The sequence below is a fragment of the Apus apus genome, chromosome 4, assembly GCF_020740795.1.
Source record: "Apus apus isolate bApuApu2 chromosome 4, bApuApu2.pri.cur, whole genome shotgun sequence".
NCBI lineage: Eukaryota > Metazoa > Chordata > Aves > Apodiformes > Apodidae > Apus > Apus apus.
The window spans coordinates 27,278,591-27,305,557 of NC_067285.1; the positions used below are offsets into that span (position 1 = coordinate 27,278,591).

General features: G+C 36.5%; 1 protein-coding gene across 1 annotated transcript in view; it reads left to right on the forward strand.

The window, feature by feature from the left end:
• The window catches only part of NRG3 (neuregulin 3), a 360,847-nt gene that overhangs the window by 326,777 nt on the left and 7,103 nt on the right, over positions 1 to 26,967 (forward strand). The window contains exons 5-7 of the mRNA XM_051618530.1: positions 8,137 to 8,239; positions 13,136 to 13,262; positions 21,392 to 21,519. Coding sequence (XP_051474490.1) covers positions 8,137 to 8,239; positions 13,136 to 13,262; positions 21,392 to 21,519 — 358 coding nt within the window. The remainder of the gene's footprint in view (positions 1 to 8,136; positions 8,240 to 13,135; positions 13,263 to 21,391; positions 21,520 to 26,967) is intronic.

The window sequence follows — 26,967 nt, forward strand, 5'->3', positions numbered from 1 at the left end:
CTTTAAGCATCTGCCATTCCTCTGTATGAGCAACTGGTTGCATTCTTCCTCATGTTGGCAAAAAGCCTTTGCAGGATTAAGGGAAGAGTATAGCTGCTTACAGCCACCATAATCACTTTTCTGTCTCTGCCAACATAGTCTGTTTTTCTCTCTGATCATTTATTCAGCCTAGACTTGAGTTTTATAGTCATTATGGTGAGCAAACATGGACTTACTGTGATGGGGACCTGACAGGAATATTTTTTGCCAAGGTGAGGGACAGCACACACCAAGCCAGATTTTTGTCTCCAGTTGCCACTGGCTCATGGAGTAGGTAGGGAAAATCAGCAGAGCGTGTAATGGGTGTACAAGTATACAGTTCCTTAATCCTCTGTGGGAGCTTGGAGTGGGGATGGCTTCAAGGGGAACACAGATTGACACAATGCTCTGTGAAGAAGGACTCTTCTCTACCTTCCTCTGTCACTCTCTCTCCTTGTCATTATGTCCATTCCTGGTCACTGCCTTGTGAGGAGAAACCAGGTCAAGGAGTTGGGGCTTGGAACAAAAAGAAAGCAATGCATAAATATATAATCCTGTGCCTGCAGAGTCTTGTTCAGAAACGGTCATACTTCAGTAGCAACACAATATCCTTTGTCACGCCTTTCTTGAGTTTACTAATCCCTTGTCCTTACCCTTCATGCCCTCGCCCCCCCAGAGCCTTCCCAGGTAGAAAACCACATTTCTGTTTCAGTGTATAAAGAAGAAAGGAAAAATATTTCAAGTTATTAACAAAAATTTTCTATGGTTCTCCTGTCACTGCTCACACCATAAAATAATTCTAAAAAAGAAACCCCAAAACTATAGAAGCACCCTGGTTAAAACCAGAGCAGTAAAAACACAGATAGCACTTACAATATTTTCTTTACTTACCGTGAGCTTCTGACAATGCAGCCATCAGCAATAACTGTCAAATCTACTTTGGCAGCTTTTATGTTAGCTCGTGATTTGAATGGAATGTTCAATACTGGCAAGTGAGCAAGATGTGGAATATAGAAGTCTCACCTGTGGGAGAAATTCTAGTGGCAGGTTTTGTTGAAAATAGCAATGCAAGCTCTGAGATAAAATATCAGCTGGGAAATTAAGACATTATTACATATTATTAAATTATTAACCAGGCTTAGGATTTTGGGAATAACAACCCTCATCAGCTAAGAAATTAAAAAGGCAGAATTAAAGAATACTATTGCTTTCTAAAGCCATAATATTTTTATGTAATAAAACTCTCAGAAACTTTCTTTATGTATAAAAGAATTTAAAGTGCAGTGATTATATATCTGATCCAACACCTATTGCACTTAATGGTCTTTGGATTAGTCCCTGTATATATGCATATATATCTTAAGAAATCATGATACTCTCTGCAGTAACTCATGCAGGAAGCTTGTGTCTAAAACGTCCTTCCCTTTGTTTCCTCCATTTACTAGCACAAAGCAAAGCTAAACCAAGGCCTCAGGAGAGCTGGAAAGCTCAGCTGAGCATGGACTTTGCAGAAATAGAAGGTCATATTGCAAGAATGAATACTGAATGGAAGTTTCACTTTGGAAGATTTCTTATGCTGGTGATGGGGGGGAAAAAGATAGTAGTAAAGAAATTATTATTTCTTAGGAAACCAAAGTTAAAAATAATTTACCTTCAGAGTTATGATCTTGTAGTTTTAAAGTACTTATAAAATTTCCACTTCATAACAGGTAGCACTTACTAAGAATATTGGCACCTTCACTTCTATTGTAACCATAGACAACACTGAACATTTCTGAGTAAGGTTGGCCTCTCACTTTTCCTTATTGCAGATAACTCTCCACTGTTTCACTCATTTTATTTTGTGGGGCTTTTTAAGGATGGCTTTGATTAAAATAATTTCTCAGGAGGCTTTGGATCATTAATTTTTGATTGAGATTTCACTTTTCACTCACCAACCTGAAGCAGCTGGTTGAGAGATTACAGGTTGAGCACATAGCTTTGCATCCTTTTTTATGAAGAGTCTATAACTTATACTTAACTCTTTACTTAATTTTTAATATTCCATGCAAAACTTGTGCTAGTGCACCATTAATAATGTAGATAGGTCAGTCGAACAGTTTGAACACTCGTCCTTTCCTTTTCTGCCTTCTGTGTGCACAGAAAACGATCTCAGTAGTGTTAAACACCAATAGTCAAATAATGTATCTAATGCAATTGTAACATATAATGGGGTGCATCTATTTCACTTTGCTCTCATTAAGATCCTTCTGCTCTGGATGTTCCACAAGTAGAAGAATATATATTTTTTTAATCTTTGTTACAGTCAGAATCATCGAACGGTTCTTCCCAAGAGAGGATCACTTGAAACTATGACATACTGTATGATCTTTTGCCAGCAGAAGTCAGCTTGCTCCAATTCCAGTTGGAAATGTGAATCTGTGCAATTAACCTTGACTCTGCCCTTTCTGTAAATAATAGCAGATATAAACTTTCTCTCTTATTTGTGAACCTAAGTGTTTTGAAGCACTTTTAGAAGGGAAATTCTACCCAGAACAACAAAAGTTAAAGGAAGAAAATTCAGTGTCTAATAAAGGTAGCTGAGAATTAAAATAAAACATGCTATTTTATGTGAAGTAATGCATATGGTCTTAAAGATGTTGGAACAGAATTATCCGGGGCAGTTTTATCTATTTTCATAGACTTCATGCTTTTAAAGGTTAATGTGTTTATATTAAATTATAACATGTTGATCACTGAAATGGAATAAGGAGTATTATCCTTGTGACTACAGAAAGAAGAAGGGTCTTGATTTACCCAAGGTCAAAGAAGAAATCTGTGAGCTGTGGCTTATAGCATTTCAACTGTTAAATCTTTCTGCCTTAGCACAAGCCACAGCATATGGCAGTGAATCTGTATGGTAGGTTTTTGCAAGTGAAAGAACAGAGAAAACTCTTGGGAGAGTAGGAAGTCTGATGCTGAAGCAATCACAGATTTTGTGGAACACGGGGGCCTTTTTTACTATCTTCAAGACTTAAATTTAGAATGTCGTATATAGTTCAGCACTTGTCACACAAATCTAAGTGTATTGAGAAATCTGCTTGAACTACTGTCTTGCCTTTTAACTTCTGGGAATCCATATTTTATTGGAAACCTTGATGTTGTGTATAGCATTTCCATGTGGTCTTCCTCTGTTGTATATGGGGCTTTGAGGACACAGGACACCAATAAAAGCCTAAATGGCAAATGGTACTCTTGAGGTTCACCTCAATAGCAAGATTCTTGCTCTGCAGGATATTCCAGTATGAGATGGGATGCAAAGAGGTATGTCAGAAAATACACAGGCAGGGAATGAAGGGAAATGAAAAAAGTGTGTGGCAATGAGGTTACAGCAGAGATGACGATGCCCAATTTGCTGTGCCTGCATGGCTTAGTTTTTGCATGGGGACAAAAAGAAACCCTGGCTTTGTGCTGTCATGTAATTTATTGAGGAAAAGCTGTTTTTTAGGTTCTATCCATTATGCCACCCTTTCTCTGTTAACTCATAAATAGCAGGGATTGAAAAAAAGCTGAAGAACATCTCCAAATTTAAAAAAAAAAATAAGTTATAGAATTATTTTCATAAAGTTTTCATTAGCATTTCTCAATGGGAGAAAGCATCTGGAAAGCAATTGTTTGTCATACATGCCAGTGGCAAGATGCTGGCCCTTCCATATTTATTCCATAGCATGCTGTTACTTGAAACAATGCAGAGTGGGTCCATTTAGGGAAGGGTAGTGCTGAATGCACTTTGAGTTTGTGGTACTTTTTGGGCTGGGAAGTAAAAACTTCAACCAAAAAATTATTCTGCACATCTATTCTTTATAGAGCAAGGCTTAAGTAATGCATTTGCATGCTAAATGTCATCATTTCGCAGTTGGCTCGGTTTGAATATTCAATAATTATTCTTGGTGATGCTTCTGACCATATTGAAGTTTGATTCAAAAGCCATTGAAATAAGCACCACAAAGGGAAGAGCTACTATTTTTGGTTAGTAATCATTTTGCTTAGGCCACATGCACAATACTGTTCATCATATTTGAAATACCTTTCAAAGATATGTTGATGAATTCAGAAAATACACAATAGAACCAGGATCTAGTGATTATGGCTAGTAATTATAGTGTGGATTTAGGTGCTAAGAAAGCCTAACATAATCTTTTTTAATTAACTAAATTAGTTTTTCTTGATAATGTGGTTAGAAACATATGTGGTTGTTTCTCAAGAACATTGTACCAGTGTTCTTTCTTTTATAATAGTGTCAAAGGAGGAGGCAAGTTTCAGCTTATTTACACAACAAAACTACCTTATGCTTTAGAAGTAACAATCATGTGACTACCCTATACTTTTTAATTCTCTAAAGACTTATGTATATGCTTCACTGAGTCTTTCCATATGCATAAAGCAGGCAGACAACAGCCTTTAAGAGTAAATTTTAAAGAGCAAGGGAATTTAAAATACCAAAATCTTACTATCTGGAATATGGCCTGTACTTTTTTGTTTGTAACAGACAGCTGAAGTTTGACTGTCATATACGTGCTGGAAGAACCTGCTTCCCTGGATCACCAGTAACCATTTTGTGTTTCACAATGGTAGCAAATGTGCGAGATAAGCTTAGAAGAAGCAGCACTAAAGGCATGAGAAGTTTACATTCAGTGAGGTGATATGACAGAGATGAAGGGAGAGAGACAGTTTTGTAGTAGGAATGAAAAGAAGAAAATATTCATAGTAAAAATAAAAATGGGCTAGACGTGTGACAGTGCACGCAGTGAATGGGGGCTTGTCTGTGGGGGGGAACCCAGCCTTTCAACATGCCTCATAGCTCATGAGAGTTTGTCCTGTCTTTATGTTCTGGGAAGACTTTTCTTTACATAATTGTTATAAAACAAAATAGTCTGCATCTAAATTTTTTACTATTTTTTTTTTTCAGCACTCTGGTCTATGGTTGTATTTCTGTTGGTATAGATTATCTATTTTGTATAATATGAATGTTTGGTGGAATTTATGTTTTGTAGTCTGAAGTCCTCAGATGGATTATCCAAGGATATCCATGTCAGTTTATATTTTTGTTTTTAGCTGAAATATTTTCTTGGAATTCCCTCCCTAGGGTATTCATTTCAATAGAATGTAATTAAGGTTTTTTGTTTTGTTTGTTTTTGTTGTGCTTTTTTTTACAAGGAATATATGAATATATGTGAATAGAGGCTTATCATAACTTCAGTCACACTTTAGATTACCTTGGGAAGATTGTTTTGATGTGCATCTTCAACTAAGGAGAAGGAATTTTCAGTTCTTCTCTTTTCTACATGCTAAATTTCTACAGCTATCTGTTTTGTGAGAGCAAAAGTGCTTTGCAGTAATCAGCTGTAGCCTTCTGCATTATGTAGAGGCCCTATTCACTAAACCTTGGCCAGAGAGGATCTCAGCTGTGATGTGCATGTGTAGAGCACTAGAGAGGTTAAATCGAGTCAGCAATGAGAGACCTTGAAAGTTTGCAGAGAGAGACAGATTACATTTCTATCAGTAAGAAGGTAGGGTAGTTTTTTTTTAAAAAAAAAACAATGTGGAAGATTAGAGAATGGAAAAAAAATCCTTAACTGATTATATTTAAGATGTTGGAGACAAATAATGGTGGAGTAAAATACATAAATAAAGATTTAAAGGATATAATGAAATGAAGAAGGGTGTCCAAGAGCTGTAGTAAAGTTAATCAATAAGTAGTTCTTTAAGTGTGCACTGTACGAAACAAAAAAGGAAAGAGCATTTATCAGCATATGTCAAAAGCTGGTGACAGGGATTAATCTGACTACACAAAAGACTTGAATCTTCACATAGTTGTTGGACCAAGATAATATTGTCTGGTCTCTGAAGTGCCATTATCTTGGTAAGGCATATTCTAAAGCATCTTTAATAAGACAGTGACAGCTATTCAGGACTGCCAGAAGACCATAGTTGCATTAAACTCACTATTTCTCAAAAAGGTAACAAGAGAAAAAGAACGTAAGTATTTACTGAGAACTTTGGTTAAAGAAAAGAAAAAAAAAAAAGCTTGTTTGTGCACATTACTTAAGTTTATTTTAATAAATAGATTTTTTTTTTCATTATAGGCAACACTTGAGTGAAATTACAGTTCATAAGTATGCATGTGTTTGGTCTTAGGCAGTAGGTGCTGAAATTGATATTCAGACAGGATAGTTAGCAGTTGCTGAACTGAATGATTCTTTATCTGTTTGCAGTGTGATCCACCTCAACATAAGAATTCAAAATGTGTAAGATTAGTCCTTTGTGTACTGCAGTGGAAATGGAAGGTGGATAATTGTGTTTACACAGGCTAGTAAAAATAAATAAATGAAATTAAAAAAAAAAAAAAAAAAAAAAGAAATTAAAACCCCGGACATTTAGCTCATTGCCAATAAGGATTTACTGTCTCGATCCAAAATCTATACATGCCAATAAGGAATGGGCCTAAAGCTCTGCAGTTTTACTGCAATGTTATCAGGATTTTCTATTGAATTACAGCCTTTCCTGATATATTTTAGGCATGTAAAAAGTGTAAGTTATTATTTTTGCTTTGTTTTATTTTTAAGACTATTTCAAAGTACACTTTTATAGTTTCAAAATTAAATGAGGGAAAAAAGTCAACAGGAGCTGAAGGTATTTTGGTGGTGTTTGAGTAAGCAAGTAAAGAAGTAATGAAGAAATAAAGATTTGGTACTTGTAATCATATTTGAAATAGTGAAAGGGTCTGGGACTTTTATAAGAGACAAATTACTGTATTTATGATGCCAAATACTTAGTAACAGTATATTCTTGAGAAATTAATAATTAGAACTGATTGGTATGCTGTAGGTAGTCTTCAGTCATTTCAACACCAGATAGTATTTGACTGATGTTCCAGTTAGGTGTGAGGGTTTTTTAAAAGTTGCCTAGATTGACTTTCATGTTGTCATACAGTATTTTCTTCTTATGAACCTGAGTATTGTAAACCTGAAACTTGGAGTTACTGTCAACTACTTGACATACGTGTCTTGTATTCACATGAGTGGGGGGTCTGCACTGAAGATCTCCAGCTGGGAAAGGAAATGTGGGTTTGTTGGTGTACAGCGCTTGTATTATGCTTTGATAATACTATATGTGGGTTTTCTACCTAAAATATATTAATTAAAATACTGGTTTCTGTGTTGCATGTCTGGAGAAACTGATTATAAAAAAGTAGCACATTAGCATATTGGACTAGAGAAGTAATTGAAATAGTAAAAATAAAATCTAACAGTTAAGGAATTGCTGATGATTTCAGTGTGTGAAACTTCAGTTGCTTATTAGCTTCTATTTGTGGTCATGAATGAGTACTTGCTCTTGTTTTCTTTTTCTTCTTTTTTTTTTTTTTTTACTTCCATTCCTTTTTAAAATTAATTAGAAGATTAGGAGATTAATGAAGGAATTTTCTTTTTTCAGAAATAGACTCCCATGAAAACAGTGTCTGGTACATTGTAGCATAGTAGTCATTGGGTTCCTTCCAAGTTGGTCGACTTAATCTTTTATTGTATATGTTGTATGTAAGCTTCAAACACATGGAATTACACAGGAGTAAAGCATTGTAATCACATTCAGTACATTTTTTGTGTAACTAAAACTCTGAATCTTGTGGGACCTTATGAGAGCTCTGATGGTCTGGCCTTAAGCCAGAAAAACACCATGGTTGTATGGTTCTTTACCCTATTAACAGCAGAAGCTTTCTAAAAAAGCTGGAAAAAAAAAAAAAAAACAAAAAAAAAATCCAAAAAAAAAAACCCAACACAAAAACAAAAAGGAAAAAAAAGCATGCAGGGCAGAGAAAATATTAAACTATTCTCAATTTTGTTATGTATCCCTCAGTCTGCATTGGAAACATTTTCTACAACTTTCTTAGGAGGCCACGACTCTGTGAACCTTATCTAGATGAGAGGTTCAGAGAAGCATCCATTGTCTTGAACTGGCCAATCCAGACCTCCAAATCTCTTGTATCTGTCCATCATTAGTGAAGCAATGATGTGCTGAAATCCAGTTTTTACAAGTATTGTTTTCTGATGCTTTCATAATTCTCCATTTTGCTGTTCACAGAGAGCGAAGAGGTGTACCAGCGCCAGGTGCTGTCTATTTCCTGTATCGTCTTTGGCATAGTCGTAGTGGGCATGCTCTGTGCAGCGTTCTACTTCAAAACAAAGTAAGAGCCTTTGTCTGGCGTGTTTGTTATTTAGCTTCTGTCCTTTTTATGGCTTTAAAATTCTTCAGTTTCTCCCTTCCTTTTGAAGCTGTTGTTATCTCTGGACAGACCAGAGCAGTTCCCTATGGCTACACTATCAAGTCCAAAAATTAAAAAAGTACACAGGAGTAATGTCTTCTTGCTTCTGTTTGCAGATAGCAGGAAAGGAGTGATTGTGTCCTTCCTTTTTTGACAATAATAATTTTGTGTCTTTTGCTCTCAGTACAATAATTGCTTTCCTCTTTTGAAAAACGAAGTTTAAGCATACTGTGTCCTTTTTGCATTCCATTTGATATCCTTGAATGCCCCTTATGTTTTCATATGCTGAGAACAGACATACAGAAAGAGACATGTTCACTGCAGGTATCTGTAACCTGTAGCTAATAGTTGTAAACTGCTGATGTAGTTGCATTATGAGTGTCTGTAATGCACAGACACATTGAACACATTGCCCCCTCCCTGGAGGTGTTTAAGGCCAGGCTGGATGGGGCTTTGAGCAACCTGGTCTAGTGGGAGGTGTCCCTGCCCATGCAGGTGGGTTGGAACGATGATTTTCAAGCTTCCTTCCAACTCAAACCATTCTATGATTCTATGAACTATCCAAGTATGGTGGAATCATCTGTACTAAACTATTTTCAAGTGAAATACCTTTCACTCTATTCTTTATCTTTCCAACTGAGAATTTTTTTATTATCTTTATTGTTATGTGTGTAAACTGAGTTGCAAAAACCTCATAGCAATTTTGTGACATGCTTGTCAGTGCTACTCTATCTATAAATCTGTTCTGTATGGTTGTCATCCCTCATTCCTGTTGCATTTGGAGCTAATGGGAGAACACATATCAATATAAACAGTACCTGCATTATGTTAATCATGGTGGCCATGCATCCAAAATATGGAAGTTTGCACTATTTAAAAGTTTGGATGCTTATCTGAATCCCTCTTTTTGGAATTTATTTATTGGGTTGGAAATCTGATAAGGACTGGTGTTTATTTAAAAAAAGATATAAAAATTTGCATTTCTGTTGGGGACATTTCTATCACCAGGTTTGTTTGTTTGTTTGTTTGTTCCCTCTTTTTCTTCCCCTCACATTTCAGGAGTAGTTTATGCATGATTTGAGTGAAGATTTGAGTTGGTTCTTATCCCATCTAAGTACTCCTACCTGTTCTAATTTCTTCAGGGATTTTGTTTCTTTGTTTGGATTTAGAGTGTGACGGTTGATGCTAGCTGGAAGGATGCTGTGGCAGGACAGTTCTCTGGAAACTCCTTGGTTGAAGTATAAATTGTGAGCAGGGACAGCCTTTTTGCTACTGCATTAGAAATGTCACACATTTTGGATCTGCAGAAGAAAGAGAGAATAAGGCGTTCCTTTTCCTCTTGGAAAGGCTTTGGATTTTTGCTGATTAGGAGAGATTCAGAAAAGGCAGAATGGAGTGGTCAGTTGGAAGAACATGCAGTCAGCAACTGAGCATAAGGTGAATAAAATGTCCCTCTGTTATTCAGCTGTGCTTCTCTTGGTTTTGCACTCTTGTACAGAGTGGTGGAGAACTGGGTTGGAACAGCCTTCAGCATACAATTATTTTGATGAGGTGATGGGGAGAGCTATATCTAAAAATAATGAGTAGAAAGAAGGCTTTTTAAAGATTAACTCGGAGGACAATAGTGCTTCATATCTCAGCAGGAGGTGGGGCTGTTTGGTTTGGGTTTTTATCTGTATTATGTTAGTTAAAAGATACTGGGAAGAGCTGAAATGTGCTTATGCCATATTCTGGGAACTGGAGTTTGAATAGTAATGAGAAAATTAGGGCCTCCAGTTCAGTTGAGAGGTCTTATCAAATATATGAAACACAGTAACGGTAAGATACCAGTCAGTCCCTAACTCCCTGGCTGGGGCTCCATCTGGCAAACCGTTCAAAAGTAAGAAAGAGTGTCTAGGCTGCGTTGCATAGAAGCCATGTAAAACAGTCTTGTAACTGTGACATTGGCCAGTGTCTTAAGGGTGTAAGACCCAATAAATCTAAAGTGCCTCAACCCTTACCAGATTTTAAAATATTAGCTTCTAGTCAGCAGATTTTGAGGAGCTTCTTCATCAGGCAGATGTCTCTTGATCATACATCTTATCAAATCATTCCTCCTGCATGGGGGACAATCCTTGGGTTTAATTTGATGTTTCAAATATTTATTATATTGCTAATACCTACAGAAACTCTGAATGGTGCACCCTTTAAGAAAAAGTTTCCATGAAGACACTGACCCTAACTTTCCTAGTCTAACAATTGTTTAATACCTGCTGCTGGAAATATGCACTTCCCTATGTGCCATTAAGTTACAAGTCCTTCTTTGAAATAAATTCAATGTGAGGACATTTTGAACTATAATTAAAGACTATACCCTTCACATTATTCCTTTTAGGGTAATCAAGAAAGTGTTGTGTTAACAACGACAGGAAAGCACAGAAATGGGCTGCACTTTATGGCTTAGACTTTTATAAATGGTTAGTGACTTTTTTTCTTGCGGAAGTAACAACACTTTATTGCTCAATATCTCTAAAGTAAAACATGTAAGGCCCATTTGTTTTGAAAACAAATATTATAAAATAAATATATTAATTGGTAAGTAACTTTGAATTATTACTAGTTTCTAGTTCTATAACTATGCATCCAATAACTTGGCAAAATGAATATGCATAAACCTAAAAGTAATGATGGGTTGCATGAACATAAAAGGAAATTAATTATTAGATTGTTTCTGTCAGTAAATTATCTTCAGCAATCTCAATTCTAGTGTTAAAGATTGCAGCAGTGAAGCTGAATATTCCAATTTACTTACTTGTGTTTATAGTTGTAGAAACAATTTTAAACCCAGTTCTTCTAAATAAATCCAAATTAGAGTTCCAAAAATGTGTAATTTGTCTCTTCCTGATTAAATTCTAAGAACACTGGATGTATAGGAGAGATTCCCAAAATCTGATGCTGTGATCATGTTTTACTGTCATTTTTTAGACTTTACATGAAGTCTTCACTCAAAAACAGTAATCACAAAGACTGGATGTTCCATAACCATTATGGAGACTAATCTACAAATGGCTGGCTTTTCAGGAGGACACAGATGTATATGTTTATTTTCTCACTGTGTAATTTAGCTGGTCAGAAAATATTCATACAGACTCTAGAGTTAGTTTGATTAATTTCTCCTGGAGTTTTTTGGGGAGCTAAAGAGTTTGTTTTTACATTTTGCAAATTAGATTATTCAATTTCATTGGTTTCAAAAAGTAGACCAACTTTTTTTTTTTTTTTAAGAGATGTTTCATGATCAATTGACTGATTAATTGTACGCTATAATATTTCAGATGACATATTCATTCAGATTATTCTGATCTTAACTTTACAAATTGTTTTGGCTCAGAAAGAATTTTGAACATGTACTAAGATTTTGTGCTTTAGAGATTTTTTCTTCACCCACTTGTATTTATAAATCTTACTAAACATGAGCTCGTAGCAATACTCAAAAACATGCCACTCATATTTGTAACATTCTTTTGAGGTAAATGTATGCCATTTCATTTGCCATGCTGTTTTAAAATAGGATGTATATAGAAAGCCTAGGAGACCTGCAGAGTCCGAGATTTGTTATATTTTATGATCTGTATTCAGGTAATGTGCTCTAACAAATACCTTCTTCGAAGCAGGTGCTTACAGAGTATTCAATTACAACAAACACTTAACTTGTGCAAATCAGAACTAAGGAACTCAGAGGCGGCGGAAATTCCATATATTTATTTTAATATATGAAAAACTGTTATTAAAATTTAATATCTGAACTGGTACTTCTTACTGCTTTTTTCATGTTGAGGAAAATTATCTGCTCTCACAGTTCCCCCCTTGACCACTTGAGTAATTTTCCTCTGGGTTCTCTTCCACACAAGGCACAGATTGCACTGAAAGAACTTGAAATTACTTTAATACTTCGTTCAGTGTCAAATTCACTGGCCTGAGTCAAGTAAGATTCTATCAAACTTGATCATAACACAAGGCTTTCAGCAGCAAAATCACCTAAATTTTTTCAAAATTTGCTGAAGCTACTTTCCTAAAATTTCAGATTTCTGTATAGAAAGACTGTGCCCCTTATTTTTTATCAACACTTTCCTGAAATTACTTCCTCCTGAAATTTGGCTCCACACTGATTGCTGTCGAAAAGCTGCTGGTGGAACAGAGAAGTAAAATGAAGTTTGCTGCCTCATATCCTCAATCATGTACAGAAGTTTAATACTCAGTTGGCCAATATAGTGTGGCAGAAAGGGAAACCTGTATTTATGGTGTTGTTATCTCTTGGATATTGCAAGTGAACAATCTAGTGGTATTCCTCACTCTGACATAGAGGGTCATAGTCTATTCAAAAACACAGCCTCAGATGCCATAGTGATGTTTTTTTTCAGGTTTAAGCATGTGAGCAAAAGCTGATCTGTGTAAGATACTGGGTTATAGGTCAAGCCGAAGCAGCTCCTATAAGAAATCTTTAATTTGTTATCGACACTTTTTATTGCCAACAGAGTTTAACGCCTGCAGTATTTGCCAAAATCTTTGTTCCAAATCTGAGCAAAATGCTTTTTTCATATTCAGGCATACTTGCAAGGTATTGTTAAGTATGTAATAGATGATTTTAAAGAATTCTGCACTAAAATTACTAGCATGTTATTATAGTAATCTGACAATAGAAAATAATTTAAACAGAAGAGCTCTTGCTTTCCTTTCTTACACCATGCTAGAAAATGACCCCTGCCTTGAGATATTAGACACTAGTGAATTATTAGCTCGGCCGGATAATATAATACATAATAATTTTATTTCTCTCTGCAGGAAACAAACAAAGAAAATTCATGAACAGCTGAAAGAAACACAGAATAGGAAAACCTACAGCCTAAATGCTTCCAGCATGATGGCAAAGTCAGAGTGTATGGCACAAAGCCGAGTCCAGCTGCAAAATGTAAGTATTCCTGCCAGCTACACCACTTAATAGCCTGGCTGAGTTCCTGCTGCTGACGGCAGCACATTGCCTTGTTGCTATTAGCATCTGAGCAATGGGAACAAGAATTCTCACCTCTTTCATAAAATGTTTTCTACCAGGCCTGTTAATGGAAAACGCCAAGCAGAGGTTTTTTTGTTTGTTTGGTCGGTTTTTTGTTTTTTGTTTTTTGTGGGTTTTTTTCTGAAGTTATTTCAGTGGATCCTGGCACATTTTGTTCATGTAATAGTGCTTGCTGATCCCCCTAGCTCTTCACCCAGCAGTAGAAATTACCATTATAGTTTTCTGCTCATATGTATGGTTTATAGGTGAACTGTGGGTCCTTGATCTTAAGTGATTTCAAGTCCACAAGTATTTTATGAACATACATGAAAAAATCTAGAGATTTTTTTACCGTTTCAGAGAAAATTAAAAATCTAGAACTAAATTTACACACCTAAACTAGTGTCCAAGGGAAGACTGTGCAGATGGTCTCATTTTCCTGGGTCTTGAATTAAAAGAACTTTTGATACAAGAAGGAGATGTTTGTTCGAACTAAATTTGAATTTTATTTAATAATTTTCTGTATATAGTTATATGTAAGTAACAACCATGAAATGCATAAAGTGTATTTGAAATAAGGAACTTGAAGATGATCAATTCACTTAGCCCTTGATGTAAGGTATTTTTCAATGCATGTCATTCTCTTCCCCAAAATCATACACATTTAGTGCTGTCTTATTTTGAACCAAGTCTTTGGAACAACTGGGAGGGATCTTGGTAGCAACAGAATATGAAATCATAAAAGATTTATTGAAGACTTTATAAATTCTTAACTTTTTTTTTTTAAGTGTCTTAGTTTTGCTTAAAGGGCTGATCACCATATTTACCAGATTCCATCTAAACAGTGGGAGTCTAGCAAAAGTGAACATGGCCAGTTAGCCATAGATATCTCAACCCCTGCATTGCATTCAATTCATGTAGGAATAAGTGAATTTTAACCTCTTAACCTGTTCAGAGTAAGCGGAGCCTCCATGCCATGGCAGAGGAGTTATCAGAACATTGCTTGTGGTCACTAAAGGTTTTTTTTTATAGGAACACCATTGTGGTCATGATACGCTTTGTGGTTCCTGAAAAATACCCTATTTCAAGAAGGAAGATGGCTCCCATAAAATAACATAATCGTGGTTTAGGGAACCTTGTGCAATCCTTTGTTTCACTTTCAGTTCCTTCAGTCATCTATTACTTCTAGCCCCTGAAAAGCTGTTGGGAGTGTTGTTGCATTGTAGTGGTGGCAACAGAAGGTAAAGAGCTTTTGTGATCCTTTTGTTCTCACATATAAAGTAGGTCTTGGTTAACACTAAAAATATGTTCTTTGCCTTTTTCTCACTGTAATTCAGTGCAGTATTTTGTCAGCCCATCATCACAATGAACTATTTGGTGTCTTCCGAGCAGCTGACAAATTAGCTTTATTTAAGTCTTTTTCTTTAATTGTAACAATAGCCATAAAGACTGAAGCAGCAGTTTGCAGATTTCAGATATTAGAGATTGAAAATCATTATTATTTTTTTTTATCCAAATTTGCTTTTCAGCTTGTAATGCTCTTCAGATTGGCATTATCACTGCTGGTAATTAACACACCATTTTCTTGTTCTTTTGGCTGCTTACAGGCAGCTGTTTTTTCCTTGCCATTAATGCATTTTCCCTTTGAGAGCGAAGATACTAAGCAAGAAAAACAGAATGACCTTGTGCAGGATGTAGCATGGGAGTGCAGGGGAATAATGGTTTCTATTGTTAGCAAGATTTTAGTGCAGGAATGCATGTAGGCAGTTCATGAAATATTTACAAAACTTGGAAGACTGGAGAGGGAGGAAAGGGGCAGAGGGTATGGCAAGGTAGCAGAAAATAACTTTGGAATGGTATTTTGTAGGAATGGCTGAGGGCTTCCCCATCGGAGACCCGCACTCTGCCCTGGGCACATCTGCCAGGTGGGAAGAGGAGCGGGCAGTGGCGCTGGGAGGCGAGCGCTCCGGCTGCCGTGCTGCCACCTTGCTGCCCCTCACTGCTGGGGGGATCAATCTGCTGTTCCCCTCTGCAGCTCCCACCCCATGGGTTTAGGGAGAAATATCAGTTCTCTTCATGTCCAGGAGCCTGTACAGAAACTTAAAAAAATTAAGGTGGTTGTTTTCTGGAGACTTGTCCTGCAGTCTGGCTTTTTTGTTTATGTGATCCTGGAAGCCGTTTTTTTCCCTCTCCCAAATGCTGCTTTTATGTGGGAGAACTGTCTTGCATCTATGTCACGTTTCTCTCTTTCCCTAAAAGATTCTCCCATATTTTTCTCCTATTTTGAATGGACCTGGTGATGCTTTCAGGTTTTTCACCCCACTTTTTACTCTACCACAGAGGATACATAAGTGTAGACCTTACACTCGCTGCATAAGGTTCCTTATTCTTGACATCTGTTCTGATAATATCTGATAATTGCTCGGAAAGAGCAATCGCATTTGACTCAGAGGTTGCTACATTTAGTTAAGAGCCTTTCCAAATTCTATCTTGCTCTAGAAAGAAGTTTTACTTCTTTCTCAAGATCCAGGGTACAGCAGATAGTATTTCAAGTGGTGTGTGGGTGTAAAGAGATTGACCAGTCTCAGTGAAGTTCTTTTTTCTCCTCATCATTCCTTTTTACACTTGACAACTTTAGGAAAATAAATATTTTTATTACTTGTTTTCAAATCCAGTTTTGAATCTTCTTTTCAGTGAGAGAAGCAATGTGAATGTGTGCAAATTGCTGTTAACAGAAAAACACACATTTCATTTCTGAACCAAGTATTAAAATTAATTACAAATTTACGTTTTATTCTAGCCTAACTCATACTTTCAGCTGTTTGTATTTCTGCAAAAGGAAAGGACTTCAGACCTCAGTCCCCATGATATCCCATCTCTATGCCACTTAAAGCTTCTTTGCAGGGGTGCGATTATGAGAACCATATGCAAGGTTAAAAGCTGTGAATGTTTGCTTTTAAAACACACTCCATTTGTATCAGAATTCTCCTGCTGCACCCTAGATTATGGGTTACCTTGCACCAATTCTTATTTCAAAAGGTAGTGTATAACACATGGATTTAAACTGTTGGACATTCCCCCAAGTTCATTAAACATCCATATGGCAGGAATGCTCTTTCAGATGTGGATACTCAAGTTAAAGAGCACAATTTGCAGAAGAAAATGGAGTTGGTCAACTGACAAATATAAGCTTTTTAGAACTCCATTTAAGTTACTCTCTTTGGGGTTTTCTCCCTTTCTGATCAGCACGGCAAACTCAAGTAAGAAAGAGTGGCCACATCACAGCACCTCCCTTGGTAAGCCCAGAGGCTGAGGAAGAACACAAGGATTGTTAGGCATTTAAAACATGCTTGCCTCCCTATCATTTTCTATATTAAAGGAAACAGAGCTTTTTGTTTGCATTAACAATTTTTTGAAGTATTGTATGCTTTTACTTCTCACACCCGAATGTGTTATATCTCCTTAACTTCTTTCCTCTGCTCAGTTGTGATTCTGTAAATTATAAGATTTTGTCAGGACAGCTGTATTGTCTCTGAACTCCTGCTGCTCATAACTGGTAATTGTGTTCACCTCTACCAAGTCTATTTCTCTCAGTTATCGATTCCCTTATAATGTTAGAGATACAAATTAGATTAAAAATACTGTATGCTGTAAGCAGGATTCATCAATAACTGTTTGAACAGAGCTCCTCGTATTTCTCCTGAAACTCTTCCAAGTCTACTATCTTTCCCAAATATTCTGGCAGGAACACACTTAATTTCTTGCTAGGTTTTCTAGTGTCTTGGATTTGGATACTAATGCACTGGTAATCTTGCTATAATTCTTCAGTTAGTAAGAGATACATGTACCAGTTTTTTAAGCAGGATCTTTGAAGAACGCAGAAGATTAAGATTTATTTAATCTAATGCATAAAATTTAGGACTTTATTGTATTATGTACGATTTCCCAAAGAGATTATATTGTCTTCAAGAGGTATTTAATGGATGTGCTCCACAAGACTGCAGCAAACTATTTGATGTCCTCATAGGCAAAAGGAAGTAAATTGTCATTCTCAGCTCTTCCTTACAAAGACAAGTACTCTGTGCTCCCTCATACACCATGCAAGGGGTGGGGGGAGATGCTGAGGTCCTCCTCCTGTTTTCTGAGAGTCATCAGTCTTCATGGGTCTTAATTATGCTCCCAATTACTAGCTCCTTTTTCCACGTTGACTAGAGGGTTTCTTTAAATTCTCATAATGTAACACATACATCATGCAACAACAAATAAAAAGCACCTAAGCCTTGTCATTCCTTTAGTGATTCTGAGAGTGACCATGATTGTTTAAAGTGGCCTTATTCACCTTTGTGGATTTTAATACCTTCTCCCATGGTACTAAGTGGATCTATTAATTCCTCATCACTTTCCCTCTGAGGTAGTTAATAAGCTTTTTATGCTGTAGTGTATGGTTTCACTTTTCATTACACTTGTTTCTAATAGCTTGCAGTTTCTAGCTCCAGGTTTCTGATATTCTTACAATGGGGGAAGGGGGGGAAATGCTTTTTTTTATGTCTTGTTGCCTTTTTTTGATAGTAGGAAATAAATCCATTTTAGTTGCTATAATACTAATACAATTAATAAATGTTGAGCCACAGATAGACTTTACTCTTTTAAAAGATTACAGTGTTTTTTCTCCTGAGATACAATGTGATTTATCAACTAAGATCAAAAGCAAATTTCCCATTTCTGTTTCACATGACTACTGAGGAAGAGCTGCCAGAATAGACAAACTTACTGTCTTCTATCTAGAACTATAAAACAGAGCATATGGGAACAGCTGTAAGGACATTAAATATACCACCTGATGGACTTCGTGCAAGGTCATCCCATCCAGAAAAATCACGATCTCTTTACCTCCTTGATGCATCCGCTCTGTAATTTAAAGCTGACCTCTCTGCCTTCTCAGTTCTTTTTGAAATGGGATCCCCACATCACCCCTCTTCCACATGCATTTCTGCACTTTGTGTCTGTACTATTCTGGGAAAATCATTGAGGAGGAAGAGCTAAAAAAAGCTGGGGAGAGGGATGGGTGTTTTATTTTGCATAACACTAGGACAACAGTGTCAAGCTGTTCTGTAGCACTTGAGTGGCATTTCTTAGTGATGGATCCTATATTTTAGAATAAAGAATAGCAGGCACGGAGTGGGGGAATGATGTGCTCACAGTCGTGCAGTAGGTCAGTGGCAGAGGCTGATTTCTTGCCTCTTGGCATAGGCTGCCATTGCAGATTTGCTTAGAATTAACTACTGGGGGGTGGAATTTTATTGTCCAAGACTCAAGTAATTGTACATAACAGATTATTTTCTCCACGAAACCATGAAAAATTGAAAATTTGCAAAATGGTTTATTTTTAAATGCTGTTGTTATTCTTTCATTTATTTAGCCATATGCATCAGTGTTTCTCGGTAATTGTTCAAACAAGCACAAATAATTAAGAAAGAATAATAAGACAATAAAACCATAAAAACCCCAAATAACACAAATAAGCTTTCAGTGATGCTTTCAACCTACTGGAGTAGTCCTTTGAAAGTGTTTCACAGCTTATTGCCCATCACGGCTGGTATTCAGCAGCTCACTCAGTTGGAGCGCTTGGCGGAGCTCAGCCCAGGTGAGAACTGGGCTGTGGAAGGAGCAGAATGGGCTCTGTGGGGATACAGATGGGGGGCAATCCTATACCATTCTTCCATGGGTATCAACTTATACTTCTGTAAACTCCTCACAGAAATCTGAAAATGTTTTTCACCAGAGATGATCTCAGAGAAAGAATGTGGCACTTATAGTTAAGCTGCAGGAGGACAAATCTGTGTGTAAAACTGTTAAAACATATGAATAATGTGATACATCCAAAAACATTCCATTAAACTGTTCAAATTCTCTGTATGTCCACACCCTCCATTTAAATAGTGATTCACATTTTCACTGTAATTAATGTTATGGGTGTCAGGGTAATTGGTGAGTGGTGTATCTGAAAATGGCATAAATTGAATGTTCTGTCAGGGAGAAAAAATATCCTGCTGTGCCTCGATGGTGCTGGGTTTTGGACCTTTGGTATGGTTTGCTAGGCAGCATCAAAGCAGCTTCTGGGGTCCCTGGTGTTCCTCAGTTGGGATGAAGAAAGTGCATAACATCATTCAGCCCCCATCCACTTAAGCCATGGATGTAGCAGAAGGTGCAACTTATCTCTAATTATCCGTCATGATTCACTTCATATTCATTGTCTTACAAGGCGTTTGGACTTTCAATTTAGTATCATGAACAAACACAAAAAAGGACAGAAATAGCTGGCATTACCAACCCATTCTTTGCATAGCTCAAATTGATTTACTCAGGTCAGAAATCAAAGTTTAATTTCTGCAGCTGGCAGGATAACTATTAAAGTTTAAAACATTCACAGACATGAGTACCTTAAAAACTGTACTTATATCTGTATTTTTTATCAAAAACATTTACAAGTGACAACTGAGATCATGGTAAGTGAAAGAAATGAGAGTGTAATATGTTTCTTATTATTATTTCAGTTGTGTTTACTTCATCAATGCTGCAACGTTTTGCATATTGTTACTCTTATAGCTTTGCCTTAAGAAACACACAAACAGTGATTTTGGCCCTGTTTATGTGGGTATTTCACACAACAGAAGGAAGGAGGAGAACACTGGAGAAAAATTTTAAGATCTATTATTCTATCTATAAAAACTGGTTATAAAAATCTGAGTATATGGATTAAAATTGCATGGAAGACATTTTTCTAAGACAGTAATATTTTATTACTTCTTGATTTTGCTGAAGTCTGGGGAAATGTAGGTAACAGTAAGTGAAAATCAGAAAATAATTCTGTATTTTTAAGGAGTTATTGGTCTTTTGTTAGACAACAAAATAATTATGAAGAATTGTACTTCAAAAGAAATTCTATGTTCTCCACTAGTGTTTATGCTATTGTATTATAGCATGGCTTTTTTTAACCTTTATTTTAATTTCTATTTACTTTCTAAAATATTTAAGCATGTAAAAACTTCCACAGTACCAGTTTGTTTTAAATATAACAGGAATATCTAGGTATCTGTTACTAAAAAACCACAAACTCACTATAGAGAGAGATGTAGAAAAGAAAGGTAGACCAATTGGTTTCAGTGCAGGTCATTGTATTGCAATGTAAAAAATATGCAAAGTGCAGTATTTTTCACACCTGAATGGAAATGTGGGTTATCTCTGAGATACTGCCCAGTAACCGCTCACAACATTGATACTTCTTCCAAGCCAAAATGCAGGGGTTTTGTTGGGTTTTTTTAACTTTGATTTTCTGGCTCCATGCAGGATTAGAGGCTTTTTTTTTTTTTTTTTCTGAATTTCTAGTTAATCATAAAGCAAAAAGCAAAAAAAAATCTGTTCTTGTTCATGTCCAGTGTCTGCTTTCCAGACCTTTGTGTCTTGCTCTGTGCCTAGAGACTGTCCTGCAGCTTCAACTGTCACAAGAACTGTACACTGTTCTTACTAGAACAGATACTCCCAAGTCAAAAGTTTCAGACTCTTTCAGAAAGGAAGATTTGGGTATTTTTCTCACTTATCTTGTGATACAAATGCTGTTGCAGTTTGGTTTTCATGGTTACACAAGCTGATAAAAGCAATGTTTAACTGAAATCACCAGAAGACCTAAGAAGGTGCTGACCATCCTCTGAGATGTGGTTTGTGATCTCAGTCTCTGCGTGGACAGCCTCAAAAGCAGGCTTTTATTCAAAGAGATCGGTGTTCCCAGTCATTATGGGCAGATCAGTCAGTAATTTTGCTACTAATGCAGTTACCAGCATTTTGGTGTGAAGAAGGTGATGGTATAATGAGTACTGCTGCTTTCCTCTATGTAAACCATAATGAATGAATGTATTACTGGCAATGTCTAATTTTAATTTAAAAATGCATTGGAGCACTTCTTGCCCCCTCTGATACGAATTCTGATTGAATAGCATCAACAATGTACTTTGCCTTTTGTGTATTAATTAATTTTGTTCTCTGTGCTGCAGTATTCAAAAACAGATAGGCAGCCTGGGCCTATTCTGGACAAAGTTATGGAGTCTAGTTTTTCAGGCCCTCAGTCTTTCCCAGAGGCCTTGTCTCCTGAAAGAGGAACCCAGCCCAGCAAGCAACATAGGTAAGCAAACAGCTGTCTGATGGGAGGTTTGGCAGGCAGCCGAGGGGTATTGTTGAACTGGTGGTACGTGTGCAGGATTATTGTGCGCTGTGACTGGGAGAGAAGCTGAGTGATATGATTCCAACAGAGCCTCAACCAACTCATTAAGCAGATGTCCAAGCATTTTCTTAGCTGCAGACATAAAAGGTAATAACAGTCTTTACCAACTGTATCTGTGTTTTGTAGAAGTCCTGGAGGAAATGTTTAAAGACACCATCCAAGCTGTAGACACACACCAGTGAATGGAACAACTGTAGTTTGAGAAACCATTAAAAACAAGACTTTCCTTATCAACATTCATGAAGTTAATGACTCATTTGCTGCAGAAAGACAGGGTTGCCAACTTCCAGCCTTTCTTACTGTTTCTTTGAATAAAAAATACTTGAAATTAATAATTATTTTTGAACACATGGTGGCATTTGAAGACCAGTCTTTATAAATTTGGATTATTGTTTCCAAGAGGAAAAAAAGAGGAAATTCGCCCATCACTGAACATCATTTGGATTAGAATTCTGCTTATATTCTTTTTGCATGAAAAAGAGTGCAGATGCTTCTCTATGGGACCAGAACCCAAATTTATGTCTGGTATAAGCAATAGTGTTGGTGGGATGGCAGTAGTAGCGTCTGGTCCAGAGCACGCTGAGAAAAAAGGCTCAGAAAAATGAGATCAGAATTTTTTAGCTAGGTAATCTGGAAGGAAAGGCTTATTTATTAAAAGATGATTAAAACAAACAAACAAACAAAAAAACGTAACAACCCCCTGCCCCCAAAAAAAACCAACAACCAACAAACAAAAACCAAGCAAAGGCTAGCATTGCTTGAAGTTACAATCTAGCTTCTGTAGTATTTGGTGCATTTGCATTACAGTCCCCAGTCACCTATGTATTCCTTCTCTTTTGAATGAATTATTTGCTATACTAAGTGCAGCATTTAAGCCAGGAAGGGATATTTGGGTTCTATCTCCTTACTTAAGCCTTTAATTTGGCATTAAAAAAAATGTCAGCTGTCATGACAGATCCATTTCTTAGGGCTTACTACACAGTGACGTTCAAAATATGCTTAAGAATTTTACTGAATCATAGCTGAACTATGGAACTGTTGCCTATAATGCTTTCCATTGAAGTTCTGGGAGGAATTTTATCTCCTAATCAAAAGGTGAAGTTCAGAAAAAATACAGTGATATTCCCATACCTTTAAGCCAAATTTGAAATGTTTTAGGTGCTGTGCCATGACATTACTTAAGCTTAAAAATGTGGAGATAAATTAGACTGAAAATATTTCTTCTTCTTTTATGAATGTCACTTAAAATGAAAGCTGAATGACTCTCTAATCTCTCTGTTTTCCATAGGGAAATTACAGAATAAGCCACATTGACTTTTCAGTGCACTAATGCAAAACCCCAGATCGCTCCTTTTAACCCCTTTGCACACAAACTCTCTCTTAACCAGAAAAAAACAACAACAACAACAAAAAAAACCCAAAACCAACCAAACAAACCAAAACCAACAAACCACTAACCAACCAAACCCTAAATTATTTGTAGATGTCGAGCACCAGGCTAGCTGGTGCTAGTCTTGGCTGTATAACTCTTTTAAGATGTGGAATGACTCAAGTAATTTATAAAGATTTCTCTTTGTAGTTTTGTAACTTAAAATGTATTATAGAAAGCCCTTGCTTTTTAAAACATGCAACAGATTTGAACACTTAAGACTTAAAAGGTTGCATTTAATTTATGCACCATGTGACAGCTTCTCAATTTATTCAGTTCCTGTTAGTTTCTAAATAATGTGACCAAATGAGAAAAGTTCTTTTTTTGCTGGGATGCATTTTTTCCTTCATTCCATTCCAAACCTGACGTGAGCCTAGAAAAATTACAGCAGTTCTGCAGGTCCTCTGTTTTATGCAGTTGTTAAACTCTATTATTGTTTTGTTCCTGCTTGCTTTGCAAATATTTTGTTCAACATCCAGAGCTGTTTCCTCTGCTGGTGTTTTCAAGGGCACTAGTGGTGGCTGCTTATTTCTTAAAACCAGGAGCTGTCTGTCTCCAGTTCCTTAATCAAATAAAATTTTGGCCTGTCAGTAAGATTATCAAGGTGGGCACTCAGTTGGGGGTGGTGAAATTTGACTGGTAGAGACCACATAGTTTTTTCACTCAGATTACTAGGTAATAGCAATTTTCTGTCTCTACCAACCTCAGCTGCATGCACAGAATTACTGCAGATATTGAACTGAAAATTTGAATCCCCACTGAATCTTACTACTTCAATGTTTTACCTTTATTATGCACTCTTAATACTGTAGAAGAATTTTGCATCAGCTGCTTGCATATGTGAAAGAACTCTTAGTACTGTCACAACTGGAAAGTAAAAAATGTGTTTAAGCAGTGAACTTCCTGTAAAGCACACAATGCGTTCAAAAAGTTGTCTGGGATTATCTATGGAAATTAAGTGGAAAACCCATACTATCGTCATTTCTAACAGATAGAAATAAAACAGAGTTTTGTTAATTGTGGGATTCAGTTGTGATCCCTTTGAATAGCAGTTTTTTTGGTAATTAGTCATCCTGACACACTCAGTGTGTGTCGTCTCGTTCTTCTTAACAGTGTGACAAAAGGGCTTTGTGATGCAGCGTTACTGTTGCGTGGTGTTTATTGAGAGATGCTTATGTTCTCCAGTATAACAGATCCTTTTTATTAAAAATGAAAATTAGTTGAAAGTCTGAATAGTTGATCTATACAAATGTTAGCAGTAGATTGTCAATAACTTACCCTAAAAATGTGGCTCCTAGGGAACATCAGAAGATATTTCTCTATCTGGCAGGTAGCTTGGTCATTGGGGTATGTATTTGCTCTTATCTATCTTTTGAGGACAAGCCCCATGTCTTCCACACTCACGTTTGCATCTTGTGATCAGTAGGTAATGTAGTATGTAATACAGTATGCCTCTGTGTAGAGTTTTTGCAGATACAGAGCCAGAGTATTAACAATTGATTTTAGAACTTTCCTTTCTCTCTCAACTTTGCATCTTTTTTACCATGCATCACAATAATGGAAAGAAAAGGAGAATTCATAAAATATATACACACACAACCATGATTACAAGTACTGTTTCTATAGCTTATTGAAGAAGAAGGAAAGGATTGGGATCCCATCTAAAGTTTCAGTTCTTTAATTGTCATTCTTTTGTTAATGCTTTTCATGGTCTGTTGACAAAGTTACTTCTGAACATGTTCATAATGTGACGTATAAACAAGAATTCCCGGAGTTACTTTAAATTCAGTACAAGTTGTCTTCTCTTCGTGAACACAGCTAACTGCACCTGGGGCTTGTGCCTCTGCCTTGAAAAGAGAATTCTCCACCCATTGAGACAGACTTTGCTTTCACTTGGTTGCTCAACCTAAAAAAAATTTGCACACAAAACAATTGACACCGATGAATCCCAACTTCTTAATTATGTTTAGAGGTGGTTGAACTACTGCTTTCAAACCATTAATTCACCAAAACTGTATTTCTCCCTAGTTTATTCATTGCTTGGGAAACAGTTCAATTATATTCTAATTTTTTTTTACTCTGGAGTAACTGATTAACAAATTTTGAAGAAATCTCTGCTACAGCTTTCCTTATTGGTCTGTTTTGTCAAACAGGTCTGTTAAATGGGCTGCTTTCTTTTACCCAGTTAGACTGGAGTACAGGGAGGAAGAAACCATAATGTTGGCTAAAGGAGGGTAAATTCCCTTAAGAAATCCAATAGGCATTGCTTCCCAGAAAGGAACACTTCATGTGAGCCACGTAACTGAAGCCTGAGAGGGACTGTGTTAACATTTTTAGAGCAAGAGTAGCCATTTGTGAAAAAGGAAAAACTTAATTCCACTGGAGTTACTTTGTCCTAGAACCTTCAACAAAAATTGTTACAATCTTGTCTTTGATGTTATCCTGCAGCTTCAGCCTCACTCTCTATAAATATTTCCTGGTCCTTCTTACTGAATGGCCGTGACCACAGATTATTTCTGTTCATTTTCCCCATCTGTTTTTCTGTCAGCAATATAGAAAGCAAAAGAACCTCACGTTAGCAACAAGTGAGTTACTTAAGCTCTGTCAGTGCTGGAGCTGCTGTGATTGCAGGAAGATGTTGGCATGTGCCAGATCCCCTCAGTCTAACCAGTCCACGCACATTCCGCAGCCTCTAGCATCCAGTTTCAGTGCAGGTTGGAGGTTGTGCAGAAAGGGCTTTTTGTGCATCTTTGCTGTACTTTATACCAATTCTCTCAGGTACACCTGTATGTGTGGCAATTACATCTGTTAACGAATGCAGAGCTTTTGTGACTTTTTTGTGAATGTGCATATTATCAGATGGGAGACCATGTACTCTCACCCAACAAGGAGATGTGCAAGGGTGTCAAACCAACCCCAATTACACAATGTCTTTCTTGTTTCATATATTTGCAATCAGTCTATAGTCTGTTAAGTTAATCAGTTTTTTACTTTTCTGGAATATTTATTAATATACCGCAATAAATACAAAGCTCTGAAATTCATTATTCGTTACAAATTATTCATTCAACTGCATCTTTTAAGATCCCCTGCTGTAATAATCTCAGACTCTACCAAGCAGAAATTGTCAATTGTTTTGTGACATGGCAGTGTTACTTTACAGAATATGAACTGTAACTCACAAGTTGAACCCAGCCTTCAGAATTGAAAGGCCAGTACTTCAGTTTTTTAAACAAGTTTTTTTCACAGCCTCCTTAATAGCTAAGGAAAAATCTCTTTAAGGAAGCATCAGAAATCCTTGAGGGAGTGCTATTGCTATGGCTTATTGATCTTTTCAATTAAAAAGCATCAGGAAAGTAAAAGTGTGGAAGATAACAGAGCAGAGATTGTGATTCAACACTGCTAGCCTGAGCAGTGGGATAGAGACTGTTGAATTTCTTTCTTATGTTTTGACTTTGGGCATAAAAGGTTAGTTTTAATGGAAATGTGCCCTCCAAGAGAATTTGTTCAACATATTTTGTCCAAGCAAGAATTGCTTTGGGAGTAGATGTGGCCCTAACTGTAAATGAAGTTCCCATTAGGTACAAAATGCAGATTGCTTTTAAGTCACATTATAATAGGAAAAGAAAAGCAAACTTATCAAAACTATTTTGCATAGCTGAATTTTATCAGAACTTGAAATAATTTGCGTAGCTAAAAATAATTATTCTTAAAATGCATCTACAGAACTTAGATTAAAACATCATTAAGGAAGTGACAAATATTAGGTAATACATGTGCATTTCTGAGACCCAGGAGAAACAGGAGTCAAGAGAACTAGGAGTAGCTGGAAAATGAATAGCCAGTCACATTGTGCAGTACTGTGACCTGTTAATGGTAGAAATAAGTTATGTGTTGCATTAATTCTGTGTTCCCTTATT